General features: G+C 41.5%; 1 protein-coding gene across 2 annotated transcripts in view; it reads left to right on the top strand.

Moving 5' to 3' along the window:
* Positions 1-7,697: 7,697 nt before the first annotated feature.
* Positions 7,698-14,376, top strand: part of LOC128299746 (calcium uptake protein 2, mitochondrial) — a 42,038-nt gene continuing 35,359 nt past the window's right edge. For both annotated transcript variants that reach the window (XM_053035795.1, XM_053035794.1), the window contains exon 1: positions 7,698-7,910. In XM_053035795.1, coding sequence (XP_052891755.1) covers positions 7,698-7,910 — 213 coding nt within the window. The remainder of the gene's footprint in view (positions 7,911-14,376) is intronic.

Raw genomic sequence — 14,376 nt, 5'->3', positions numbered from 1 at the left:
GCGATCAAAAAGTAAAGCTGCCATTGTATGTTGTAAACTCCGAAAAACACCCATTGTTAGGACGCGAGTGGCTTAAAGAAATCTCACTGGATTGGAATAGTGTGATTGCGAATAGGAATACGGTAAACACGCTTGCTGCTGCTGCTTCCCCGTGCCGTGCTGCTGCTTTGAAGACTCTACTGCAAACTTACCCGAAGGTTTTCGACGATTCGATCGGTCGGATTTCTAATGTACAGGCTAATTTGCATCTGAAGGAAAACGTACGACCAGTGTTTATGAAAGCACGGAAACTACCGTTTAACTTAATTAAACCTGTAGAAGACGAGTTGGATAAACTTGTTGCAGAAGGTGTGCTTACGAAGGTAGATTCTAGTAATTGGGCTACCCCTATAGTTCCTGTGAAGAAATCACAGAATCGAGTGCGGATTTGCGGGGACTACAAACAAACCGTAAATCCCAACCTTGTTGTGGACAAGCATCCGCTACCTACAGTGGATGAATTGTTTGCTTCACTTGCTGGAGGGAAGAAGTTCAGCAAGATTGATCTTGTCCAAGCATATTTACAACTGGAAGTTGCTCCAGAAGATCGGGAAATCCTTACTTTATCAACTCATCGTGGTCTTTACTGTCCGAATCGTCTCATGTACGGTGTGGCTTCGGCTCCTGCTATTTGGCAAAGACAAATGGAATCCATACTGCAAGGGATACAAGGAGTAAGTGTTTTCTTGGATGACATAAAGATTACAGGGGAAAACGATGAAGCACATCTAAGTCGATTAGAAGAGGTTCTTCGACGACTGCATGACCGTGGTATACGGGTGAATAAGGATAAATGCCAATTCTTTGCAGACTCGATTGAGTATTGCGGATACCTGATTGACCGAAATGGCATCCACAAGATCAAGAAGAAGGTGGAGGCTATACAAGACATGCCGAGACCGAAGAACAGAGACGAGATTCGATCATTCGTCGGACTGATTAATTATTACGGCCGGTTCTTTCAGAACCTGAGTACGGTTTTGTACCCTTTGAACAATCTGCTGAAGACTGACGTGCCATTCAAATGGACAAAACACTGCGAAAATTCCTTTAAGTTAGTAAAGGAACAAATGCAATCTGACAATTGCTTAGTCCACTATACGCCGGAATTACCATTGTTGCTAGCGACGGACGCTTCACCCTACGGCGTGGGAGCCGTTCTTAGTCATGTGTTTCCAGACGGTTCGGAACGACCAATACAGTTTGCATCACAGACGTTGAATCGTGTACAACAGAAGTATATGCAGGTGGACAAGGAAGCTTACGCCATTGTTTTTGGAGTAAGGAAATTCTTCCAGTATATATACGGCCGGAAATTTACTCTCCTTACGGATAATCAAGCAATTACGAAAATATTTGGAGAACATAAAGGACTACCGGTGATGTCTGCACTACGTATGCAGCATTATGCTACCTATTTGCAAAGTTTTGATTACACTATAAAATTCCGGAAGTCTACTGATCACGCTAATGCTGATGCGATGTCGAGAATTCCTCTGCATTTTACTGATCCGGATAATGTGATCGAAGAATCGGATTCAATAGAGTTGAATCAAATCGAAACATTACCTTTGACGGCTGCCGAGCTAGGGCAAGCCACCATCGAAGATCCATCAGTATGTGTACTACTACAAGGTATCAAACATGGTCAACAGGTTGACGCAAAGGATCGATTCGGAATAGATCAGCATGAATTTTCCGTACAGAAAGGATGCCTACTAAGGGGAATTCGTGTGTATGTGCCTGTTCCGCTTCGGAAACGTGTACTGCAAGAACTACATTCTACCCATTTCGGAGTAAACCGTACTAAATCCTTGGCAAGAGGATACTGCTGGTGGCCTGGACTAGACCGTGAGATAGAAACCACGATTGCAAATTGTGCAGACTGTCAGTCAGTTCGTGCTGAACCAGCGAAAATGAACCTTCATTGCTGGGAAACTCCAAGTGCACCGTTTCAAAGAGTCCATGTTGATTATGCAGGGCCATTCATGGACACTTATTTTTTCATATACGTTGATGCCTACAGCAAATGGCCCGAGGTACAAATCTGCAAATCTACTACCGCAGAAAACACTGTAAATATGTGTCGCGAGATATTTAGCAAGTTCGGAATACCATCAGTGCTAGTAAGCGATCACGGAGTGCAATTCACATCAACGGTGTTTGAACAATTCTTAAAGATGAATGGCGTTGTGCACAAAATGGGAGCGCCATATCACCCTGCTACAAACGGTCAAGCTGAGCGCTACGTTCAGACCATTAAGCAAAAGCTGAAAGCGATGAATTGCCCTAAGTCCCAGATGAATCTGGTATTATGCAACATGCTTCTCACATATAGGAAGATGATTCATCCATCGACCGGGAAAACGCCGTCAATGCTTGTGTTTGGACGTCAGATTCGATCGAGACTCGACCTGCTGCTACCCAAGAATGAAACGTCGAACAAGGCAGATATTGTAATACGTCAATTTCGAGACGGTGATAGAGTGCGCGTACGGGACTTCTTATCACACGATAAATGGAAGTTTGGTAGGATTGCTGAAAAGGTTGGCAAACTCCGATACACGATACGGTTAGATGATGGACGGATCTGGGAACGCCACATTGACCACATAGCTGGAGTTGGCAACGAATTACGCGGTAATGCATCGAACACTTCTAATGAGGGGAAATGCATTGGATACTACGACCCACATACTCCTACTAAGGTTAATTCTGCGACAACTACGAAGCTGAGTAAAGAGACGAATGAGGAGACAGTTCATGATGCAACTACAAAGACGACAACGATGCCTGTCGCAGACCCCGAGAGCTTTCCTGTTGTGGAACAACATCGATCTGCCGATTTGGAACTTCCAAGTCTCCGACGCTCCGTTCGTGTGAGTAAACCTCCCCAAAGAATGAATCTGTGAAAGTGCGGAAAAGCTTTCTTTTACGAAGGGGAGAGTTGTTATAACTACTATAGCAACCTTGACATCTGTCAAGTTAGGACGCTATATGACAGAAGGAAAAGTGCGGGAAGACAGAAAAGTACTGTAGAGAAACAACGAATGTGGAAATATATAGAGTCTTGAGGAAACGGAAGAAACTCTTTGGTTTTACTTGCTGCTCGGTTACAACAGCTGTGTTGTACAACCACATAGGAGAAGGTCAAAGAAATCGAAAATAACATTTAAATTTACTTCCAAGTATATCATTCAGGATCATTCCAAGTATATCTAGAAGCAATTTATAATTTACCTACTGACATTGAACGAAATTTCCGCTCAAACGTTATATTCATCGGTGGCCAAATATTCTTGGAGACTCACAAACCTATTGTCATGATATTTTTATCCTACGCAATCCTAAGCGTAGTCTTTGCTGAGGGTGTTTTTTTTAATTATTCCTTTCTGGTCGTATGCAAAATGTTCATTATTTTCAATCAAAACTTGTGAATTCCAAAATTAATCATTTTTTGCTTAATTAAAATTGTCATGTCGTGAGTCCAGCTCAATAAACTCTAGTTAATTGTTGTTTGTTGTTTTTATAGATACTGCACGCTATTTAAAAGTTTCTTCAATAATTATTATTTTAATTATATTTGATAATATTTATTATATTCAATAATCAATCATATTTAACAAAACCACGAACTTGAATTTTTTAATAGTTTACATTTTACTCTCCAAAGAAGGGCCTTGTAACGGTCAGAATTGTGTTTAAAATTAATCAAAAAAATTAAAATTTAAGTTTTAGTGTCAAAAAAATGAGAAAGCTTTATTTTATTCTCAAAATTGTCTTCATTTTCCGCTTATTTTTAGGGGCTTTAATATTTGCGATCGTACTACCCGCTTTCTCCGGTACGATCGCAGCGCTGAAAATTCAAATCAGCATCAAAATCAGTTTATAAATTATATTAGGAAGAAAAAAAACCCATGACGTCATGCGGGATTTTCTGCGTATCGTTTAAAACGTGTTCGGCGATGATAGCTTTCCGTTCATCATCACGTGTGCCGCATGTTGTCTCGCATAATCTTGTCATTTTCTGCAATTCGCTGACAATGCGTCGTGTGTATGTGGAAGATTTTTTTTCGGTTTTGTTTGCTACCCGTTTCTGCAAGCTTTCGATTCGCAACAGCAAAATAAGACTGGCGGCGCAAATAAAAAAAAAAAAACACTGCGCAACGCGTGGAAACAACCACCCCTTCTGGGCAAGGAATCCATGGCGGAGCTGCCGTTTGGCACGTAGACCACTGCTACCAACCGGTACAAGCGCACACATACGTGCGAATATTACGCACAAACACACCTTCACGCCGGTGGAGTTCGCGGGTGCCAAGACGAAGATCGCGAAATACTACCGGAGTAATCAATCCCGAATAGCAACCCTCTCGTTTCGCAAGGGATTTGAAATTGGAAAAAAAATCACTGTTTACCACAACGCATCGAAGCGATCCGCATGGGAACGAACGGTGGTGCAAACAGTGGCTAAGAAAGGGAAGAACAGGATGTGTTAAGTTGTTACCAGACAAATAGCACTAGCTAAACAATCAATCAACGTAACACACAGCATCCGTGCCACATTTCCGCCATTTTCACCACTTCAAAAGATGGCTGTTAGTAGTACGCTTTGGAAAAAAATGGACATATGTCCGTAAGGCTGGCTGGTCATTTACCCATCCCCCACATGCTTCAGTGGTGTTAGTAATTAGTTCAAATGAAATGTTATGTGCAAGGGAAATTTTGCTGTCCAACATCAAACTGCGCGTCTACCCCACTCTTGGGGAGGAAAGCAGGAGAAATTGCGCAAACGAGAAAGAAAACTAGAGTTTGCTTAGAATTTTGCGCCACTATGACGTTTACTGATTATCACGCGTTCAATGCCGACGTCGTCGGTGTCGCCGCGCCTCGGCAACTTGCGAGACGTTCGCGTAACCTACTGACGAACGGTGGCTTACCTTCGAACGAACTAACCTATACACACTAGCTCTTCTATCTAGCGGAACCGTTTTCTGATGCAGGAACGGTACCGGTAGGGTGGCGGATTGCGCGTGCGCCTGTGGGTGTTATCAGCGTGTTGCGAAAAGCACATGGCACAGACCAGAGCGGACACACCAGCGGGTGAAACACCCCCGGGAACTAGAGAAACGTGGTGGAGCACAATCAAAGGCACCGGTTGGAGACATCATTAGTTAGACTGTCGAGTGGGTTTGATTTGGAACCTTCCATCCGAATATTGCTTTTTGTTTGTTTTATATATCACACGTTTTACCGTTACAAAGATATGTTAAAAATATATCAAACGTAAAGAAGCACATTTCGCATGACTAATTCATGCGACTTGGACCCAACAGTACAATGTCTCATGTCACTCATAGATTGTACGTTCGCCATAAATAGGCTTGAGACCGCTTTCAATTGATCTATCATCCAAGCTGATAGGCCTGCTGCTCGTAAAAAAAGCCCTTCAAGATTAACGCTGATTTATGTTCTTAAAGATTAAAATAACCCTATGCGTATGCGTGTATGTTTTGTAAATAATCGATTATAAATTGATGACGGTTAGTTATGCGCCACTAAGTGAAGACGGTACTCGTTGATAAGAAATTGATATGCCAGTGATATGGTTTTTGTTTCGATTATTTTTAATTAACTATCAACAACAACCAGGAATCTATTGCTGGAATTATAATTAGTAATGGTGGTGTCGTCCTCAAAAATGTAGCAAGCAAAAAACTGGAAAGGATTGAGTCGGAAATCCCCGAATGAATACCTGTCCGCATTAAATGAATTCGATGACCTCTTTTTAATAAAGAACACAACAACAATAACAACAACAAAAAAATCCCTACCCTGTCGAACAAGAGATCTATGATGTTCTAGAGAAAAAATCGTCCAATTTGTCGTTGTTGTTTTTTATCGCGTTCCTGATTTCTGGAAAAGATGTTACAAATGTTTGCTCAAGATACCCCCCAGGTGAGAAATAATTTATCTTACTAGCAATCAATTAGTACGACCGAGGGAATCATGTCCATGTTTCCGATTCTATTTTATCTTCTTTCGTCTAAATCTCGCCATTCGTTGTATAGTTACGGGAAGCCATTTAGTATGGTTCCCCGATGTTCTAAATTGATGAGAGATTTATCGTTCCAGCTCGCACCGTGTTGCAAAGTTCAATAATCGTCCAACATGAATATTGGTATTACTGATAGCTAACATTTGCAATAGTGTATCCCCGATCGCATTAGAGCTCCTCATAAATCATAAGCTGTGGGAAATAGCAAGTTCTCCAGCAAATTGCGTCGATAGATTGGAACTCTGGATTCATTTCCCAGATAGAACGTGATCCACATCCGTACTATCTACTCCTTCGTTTCAACAAACAACGATTTCCACTGCCTCTAGGCCCCGAGAGTCATGAAGATTCAGATATCATGCGATCATTTATTATTCCAATGCTATACGATCTTCGATGAATTTGCATCTTAAAGATAACCGACAAATCGCTAGATCGCGTTGCATGCACAACCGGTACTGAACCTTATGCGACGGTTTTCATGCCATCTGTAGTCGCCGAGACTCCATCAACGAACAACTTTCTGTGACAGACCTCGATGACGAGAGTTGTAAAACTCGCTTCTAACGCGATAAGCTAAGTAATAGTTAATTACCTATGCCGATTATGATAAACCGATACAACGTCGAGCAATTAATACTAATTACGTCGCCACCATGGCGTGAAACCGATCCACCGAGCAGCTCATCAGGTCTCCTGCGAAAGCGTTCCTCACAGTACCAGTTCTGTGTATTTTTCTTCCTGTTGGATCCAGTCAAGGATAAGCTAAACTGGATTAGTCCTGCAGTGTCGAGGCGAGAAGTGTGTGCTCCAGTTTTAACTAAATATTCCGGTGTTTCTACCGGGACCAACGCAAGGCACGCATGAAGAAGCATCTCAACGAGGAAGAAATGTGGGAGAAATTAATTTATTGAATTTTGATAAAGTCAATCGCACGTAAATAGGCGATCATTTCTCACTGCTATTCACCCGATGGAGGAGCTGGGGCATCTGGAACGAGCTGGTTTTGTAACCGGTAGTGAGTGTTACTTTGTAAGCTGGGTAATCGCCTGACGCAGTTGGAACATTTTTAAACGCTCCGCCAAACGCAAATCAGTAGTAGCGGAAGTATAATGGTACTGCTACTGTGCCATCACACTTCGTTGGAGGGCCGGGCAATAGGGTTATCGGTGAATAATTTATTTGCCTCTATTGAATAATAACCCCAACCCTTCAGTACAGTGTGAAGAAGTGTTTGAGGATCACAATAAATGGGTTTTAGTAGTTTCAAACAACCCAATTCCTAAGTTGAATTGTCCCTTTTTTTCTAGAGATGCTTTCTCAATATGGTTTTAGAGCTTGATTAAAAGTACGATCTTTGATTCATTTAACCTTAAAATATGCCGCTTTATGCATTAAAAATGTTTAACACAAAATATGGTCAATAAATCACCCCGAACAGCCACCGTTCGATTTGAATTGCTCCGCGAAGTATTGATCCACAGGTATAAACGCAACCAACTCGTTTGACAGCCACAATGAAAAAATGTAAACAAATCGCACAATCGCTCGTTGACTTTTCGCAATAGGAACAAAAAAATATACATACACACGGGAAAAAATGGCGATGTACACAAACAGAATTGTGCGCTGCTCGAAATCGAATCCATTTTTCTCGGTGTTATCGCGTAATTTCGGTAATAGTTCCAGTGCCCGCAAATGGTACCAACATCCGACCGTTCGGTACATATGTTTGGTGAGTGGTGGTTTGCTTGCGTTCACCGCCGCGACCTATCGAAACCGTCCCAGGGTCTATGCGCTCCAGCTGCGAAAGGTAAGTCCGTGTCGTGTGGTCAAGTTCAATGCTGCACCGGAATCGTTTCTTATCAGTCCGTCGAATGCCGGAACATAATCGTCAACTGTGGTGCTGTGCGTGGATGGAGTGTAAAGAGTTTGTGCTATACGTGTAGTGCCTGGTGCAAAAGCTGTTAAGTTTATCCAACTCGTGACGACCGTCGCTGAATCATCGTGGGAAAGGTCGCGTATGTGTCAATAGTTATTCCAAAAAAGTGCAATTCCAGGGCACTTGCTTGTATATCCCGTTTGGGAATACTGCAATTAAAGGAATGTGCAGTGGCTACCGGTTGAAAATTTTCGTTCCCGTTCGTTCTATTTTTGGTATTTGGTGTAGATTTTTCCCCGATCCACAGCTGTAAGCGGACCCGTGAATGTTGCTAGTGTGCGTGAAACGAGCGTCGCGTGAGTTACTGTCAAAGTGAGTGCGGTACGGAGAGAGAAGTTTTAGCACAGCGGGCGCTCAGTTGGGATTGTTCTAAAACCGTCTGTTTACAGTGTGTTGATGTAGGTCAGGGTCAATTATGTTTGGGTTATGTATGCAAAGTGCTAGGAATGCAACTTACGTTCAGGTCATTGAACTATGCAAAGTGCTATTCGCATTGTGTTATAGGTTTTAAGCACGTCGAATATTACATAGTGCCGTTGTTTTGAATGTCCCTGATGATGTTTTACTGTTTAATCTTTCTATTAAGGGCAATAGTATTATACAATATCAAAAATATACGTTAAAGTGTTACATTGTTGCCCAGTTCGGTGTGGGATTTTGCATTCTTTTTTATCTGTACGGCGTATATTGTCTTATCTTTTGCCTTGGTCAATATACGCATCCGAACTACACTCGGTCAGGTTTCGCACGAAAATTACACGAGTTGCTAATTCCTCCTGTCAATATTAATGCTACCTTTGTACCCATTGTTTGCAAAAACTCAAAAATCTTCTTCAAATACACACAAACACTCTTCTCTAATGTGTGTTTTAGAAGAACTCGGGCGATAAGATACTCGATTACGATTACAAACACTATGCAACAGGCGTTCCTTATCAGTCAGTGAACCTGAATTGTGTGGACGAAGTGTAAGTTAGACGTCGAAAGAAACAACCTGAAACGACTGAAACGCACTTCACGAATTCGCATGGTCCAACAAAAATGAGGTGTGCAAATAAATGAATCATGTGAAAAAAGAACTATCACTGATTTAACGACTTTGTATTAGCTAAGGAAGGAGATCACTTTTAGCTGTAAAAGATAATTTCACCTTTCAGCTCAATATAGGAAATCACTGCTCCCGTTAAGTAATACGATCTCCGTTACAGTGCTCGCTTTGCGAATGCCAACATGGAGAATATCTCTCTGTTAATCATGTGCAAGATATAATCGTTGTACCAGTTTTTCTTCGTTGGTTGATTCTTATCAGTAAGCTTGACTCATTTATCGATGCCTGTACAGTAGCCTAATGTCACATTACAACGATATTATTGGAACAAATCTTTGGTGAGGATCTTAATTGCATTTCATGCTGCCTCGTTTAACAGTAGTTCCAGTTTATTCTGCAATATTTAAGATCCCAGCAGCTAACACCTGTCCAGAGGGTTTCGAAAACAGCATACAACGTAACGAGGCACCACTGGTACCAAGTATGTTCTGTCGAAGCAGTTCAAACGGTAAGGCATATTCACTCAGCCCCTTGGGCAAAAATCTCATCCCCTACATAGAAAGGCATTATCCTTTTGAAATGTTGAACAAGTAAAACATTTTCGTTCCTTCGTTTGGCAGGCCCAACCAGCCCAACCACCGTTGCCCAAACGACAGTGCAGAAGTTGAGCAAAGGACAACCGGTTGCTCGCTGTAGGATAGAGTTTGAGCTGCTGTTTCCGCAACATGACATTGCAACCAACGCGTGAACGGAAACCGAGAACGAGAGTGACAAATTTCTGACACGGCCGCTTCCTCTCGCTCCACTTGTTACGGCTCAATGCTGAACCCTCTTGTAAACGACTTAATCCACCTAATTAAACCGGTTGACAGCGGAGGATCAATCATGTTACTTTTCTCACAGTTTGTACTGCTACCCCCTACGTATGTTCTTCAGTTCCGCTGAGGACCTCTTCGCAACATCTCGCTACGGTTACGCGCCAATGACAAGAATAACCTGCAACCACTACGCGTTCGGTGATCGATCCTTCTTCTCAGCGATCGCTGATAGTTGCGATCAACGCAATCACAACAATAACCCCCAAAGAGAGTCACGCACTGGTGTGGCTTTCGAGATTTGTTCAGTTGCGCCGAATGTCTGCACGGAAAATGGGACGAAAAGGAACACAAATAAGTGCATCCAATGCAGCAACGTGGTGTCGTTTCGTCGGCTGCAGTGGGCTGATATTTTTGACTAATTGTAACGATTTCTCATCTGTCAAAACGAATGCATAATGCAGAACTACTGTTATTGGAAATGGAAATTTTCGGAATCTTGCGTACGACAATTTCTATGTTGACTGCCATATGGTTAAAACAAGTATTTTTCACCATATGAAATAAAAGTTTTCCACCGTTTGTGCGTTAAAAAAATATTAATTTCATAATAATTGCTTCATCGGCAAGTTGTCAATTTTGAGCAAATTTAATAGACTCTTTAGCAGATGTGTTTTTTCCTATGACAAATACCTCATGTGCTAATGATTTTTAAATTGATATGCAAGACGTGAAGCCAATTGCAGGAGGATGTGCGGAATGAGCTGGGTTTCTCCATAGTTTGTAAAGCGTACAATAGAATATCAATATCTTCTCCTGTTTGTCGTGAAATTTCGCATTGGGATGCTTTTCTCATAAGTGGAACTTTCCGTCGTATCTAGGAACACCACGGATGAATCAGAATATTTTGTAGTTTCCAGATTAAACACCAGTGCACCTTTAGAAGTAAATTTTACCTTCTAACATCCAAATGATTCAGGTTTTTATTACATTGTAATTTTGTATGGAAAAGTCTTGAACATAAGACGATCTCGACATTGGCACAGCTCTAAACTGGTTTGTCAAGCTTTACCAAAACGTGACGAAATCGCTACAAAAGCTATTATAAAATATGTTTACCTTCCAGCGTCTATCTGGCGTTGATGGTGCCGGTTTTGTTCGTACATTCCACAGAACGTTTTACAACATCTGATTTACAATTCCGCAGCCGGGCAATTATGATTGAATGATAGAAAACTTTATTTTCTACGACAACCATTAATTACCGGTAGAGCGCAAGCTGGTTTTACGGGATGGACTTTGGTCATGGTTTGCTGTCGTTTACGTGTTACTGCTGGGAACATATCGAAGACAGGCTGTTTGATATGAGTTGGGTTCGCTTTTATAAAGCTGCGTTTGCTAATGATTTTACTATATCCTTTCAAGCATGCGCAAAATTGCTTTCGGCTTTATGGGCTTCTCCTTTTTCTTATTTTTGTTGATTTGAACTTGGTGGGTGATCTTCATTTATATCACTACACGCCAATGGGTTGCAGTAGGAGTTCTAGAATTTTTATTCCAACATGGTCAAACTAAACCTAAGTTGCTCGGCAGAACTTGTTCCGCTTTAATTATTGGTGTCGAAATCGTGAGCAAATACTCGTCTTTTAATGGACAGCACCGTAAACTCCCTTTAATCCATCAAGCTTGACTGCAGTCTGTGAGGATTGTGGGAAGTCGACATAAAGATAATTAAAATTATGATTAACTAGAAGCTGATGATGTCTTAAATGAAATGTGGAAATAATCGACCAAAATATATATTAATAGAAATTAGAAAGAACTAAAACAAGTATGATTTTTTTTCATTTTTTGTTTTAATATTCCATTTAAAAATATAGTTACGATGTGCTGCAACTGATATCATCTCTATCACCGATAATGCTAAAACAATTTAAACAAAGTAATTGAGTAGTTGATATCGAATCATCAAATAATGATTATTTGCTCCTAATGATTCAATCAACACCTTCTTTTTTTATTCGCCACTAGAAAATAAGCACCATTTGCGAAACTCTTGTTGCATTGCCGCCGTCATTTACGGCGCTGATCGTGAAATTATTATACACCGCTTCGAGCGGCTCTTATTCACTGTTGTCCCCTTTTTACTCAATTTTGCGAGAAAGGCGACAGCAATTTTGCTGCAAGTAGTAAGTGATACGGAAAGTAGGAGGAGCCGACAGGCGTCCGGGAAATTGCCGGGTTGGGCAAAATAAACCGCCCCTGCAACGCAACACGCAACGGTGCACGATCGTTATCGCTAGCATTCTTTGATCGTGGTGATCGCTTGGTTGGTTGAGCAGCTCGAAGCAACGTTTTCTCTAAGTCGCATTTTTTGTTTTCAAATGCATCGTGAAAAAGATTTACGGTGATTAGAAGGAAGTGAAACAGGGAAATCGCAATAAAATCACACGAATCTTGGGGCGTCTCCATTTGACACTCTTTACGCGGAACTCTATTCATATGGTGTGATTAAGGTCCCTTAGGGTATGATCCGTTCAGCTGGGGCCCTTAGTTGTGTCATAGAAATCTGGCGCACGCTTTTTCGAAACCATAAGGCGGCACCCATCTCCTTATCGGAGATGACATTTGAAACTATTCAATTAAAACCTATGCTTTCCACGGCGGAAACACCTTCCATATTAATCTAATTGAAGCAGTAGATAGACAAACAGGAATCGGATTGTCTTGGTGTATGGAGTGTACCCAGCGATTAACATTTCCGTTGATGGAGTTCGGTTCAATCTAGTGAAATATTGTAATCTTTACAAAGAAACGAATTCTGCAGGTCAAATATTTCGCTGAATAAAATATGTTCTTAACGTCATGTAAAGGTTATTGAACCAAATCAGAATGTCTCGTCGTGGACAATGCGTACAGGAGTTGAAATACCGTTGGTCAGTTTAATTGCAGTATCTAGAACGCCACCCACCAATCAACGCACCGTCCTCACCGGGTCCAATACTGTGCAGAAGCAGGATGCTGTACAGAATGCTTCTGAAATCGGGTACTACTATCATCGACGATAGTCGCAACCGCGGCACCTCCTAAAGGCCCTTTTGCAGCTGACAACTGTTTTCATCAACTATGTAATTTATGGAATCCATTTCTGGTTGCCGCCAAACTACCGCCGCTATAGACGGCCAGCAGCCGACCGGCAAGCAGAGATCGAAATCGCACTGAGCAATTTATTGATCGCTCTCAATCACTTTCAATTGGGTGCGTTTGTGGGTGACCGGCGTGTGTTCGGGATCGGTTAGCTGTAGTACACGCGTTGCCAGGGCCAGTAAGTAAAAGGGCGATCGAGAAGGAAGCGATATAAAGATATTAAAAGTACTTGACGATGATTTATGCTTGGGCTGCCACAATCAAGACATACATATTTCGGAATCCATCTGATAGCCAGAGCCGCAACCTGCGAACTCTGCTTGACGCGATGAAATATCTGGAGCACATTAGCTCTCCCTGTCCGTGATCATCGTTTTCATCATTAAGGAGATTATGTTGTTGTGATGATCGCTTTAACGTGTCGGTGTAAAAACACATCGTAAATTACAACTCTGATGATCGACGATACTATCGTTCGACGTTGATTAGTTTCCGTCTGTTGTCCGTTGGAGTTTCAGTTAAGGCTGTCGTTTAGCTGGTGATGGTTGATAAATTGTTGCAAAAGGAAATTATTAGCCCACTGAGCATCTGATTTGCTTTTTTTCTATCCAACTGCATAACAATAGTCCTAGTAAAGCTAAGTTTATATTTTTTTAGATACAAAGGTTTCCAGCCTCCACTTAACACACCTGTCCCGACGGTCGAAGTTGGGAGTAGAAGATTTATTTTGTCCCAGTACTTAAATACGCCTCTGAGGTAATTAATTTGCCCATATTGGAAACCTCTTTTTTGTGTTTAAGCATAATATATTTTACAGGATTTTTGTTCTCTTATGTGAGTATTAATTAAACTGAGGAATTAAACTGAACATACTCCGAATTTTTGGTGTTGATACTAGAATGACACCTGACGATCCAATCCTTAAAGTCTGTTTAGTTTGTCCACATATACAAAGTTGCTGTAGAACATCTAAATTGAGATAGAATCACACGAAATACAACTCATCTCTTCTCCTAAAAGAGATCTCCAGAGTGTTAATATGAAGTATTCATATTCCTATTATTATCTGCACTCGTTGTGCATGCAACGACGGATGGCGAAGCAGGCATTGTACCATAAAATGTATGATAAATTATTTTCTACCATTCCCATGCTTAACCATCCACCTTCACAAACAGGATAATTTGCTCCTGAAGAAAAAGCACCGTGTAAAGGTGGTTTGGCAGTCATTGGAGGCTTAATACCAGTCGGGTAAAACAAACCACCACGTCGCAACCATTTCGAGGATTCCTGCCGGGTTACAATGAAAGTAGAAACCTAGCGTGCC

Source organism: Anopheles moucheti, chromosome 2, assembly GCF_943734755.1.
Source record: "Anopheles moucheti chromosome 2, idAnoMoucSN_F20_07, whole genome shotgun sequence".
Classification (NCBI taxonomy): domain Eukaryota; kingdom Metazoa; phylum Arthropoda; class Insecta; order Diptera; family Culicidae; genus Anopheles; species Anopheles moucheti.
Note: the sequence above shows the minus strand (reverse complement) of the source record. Positions and strands in the feature narration are given on the sequence as shown.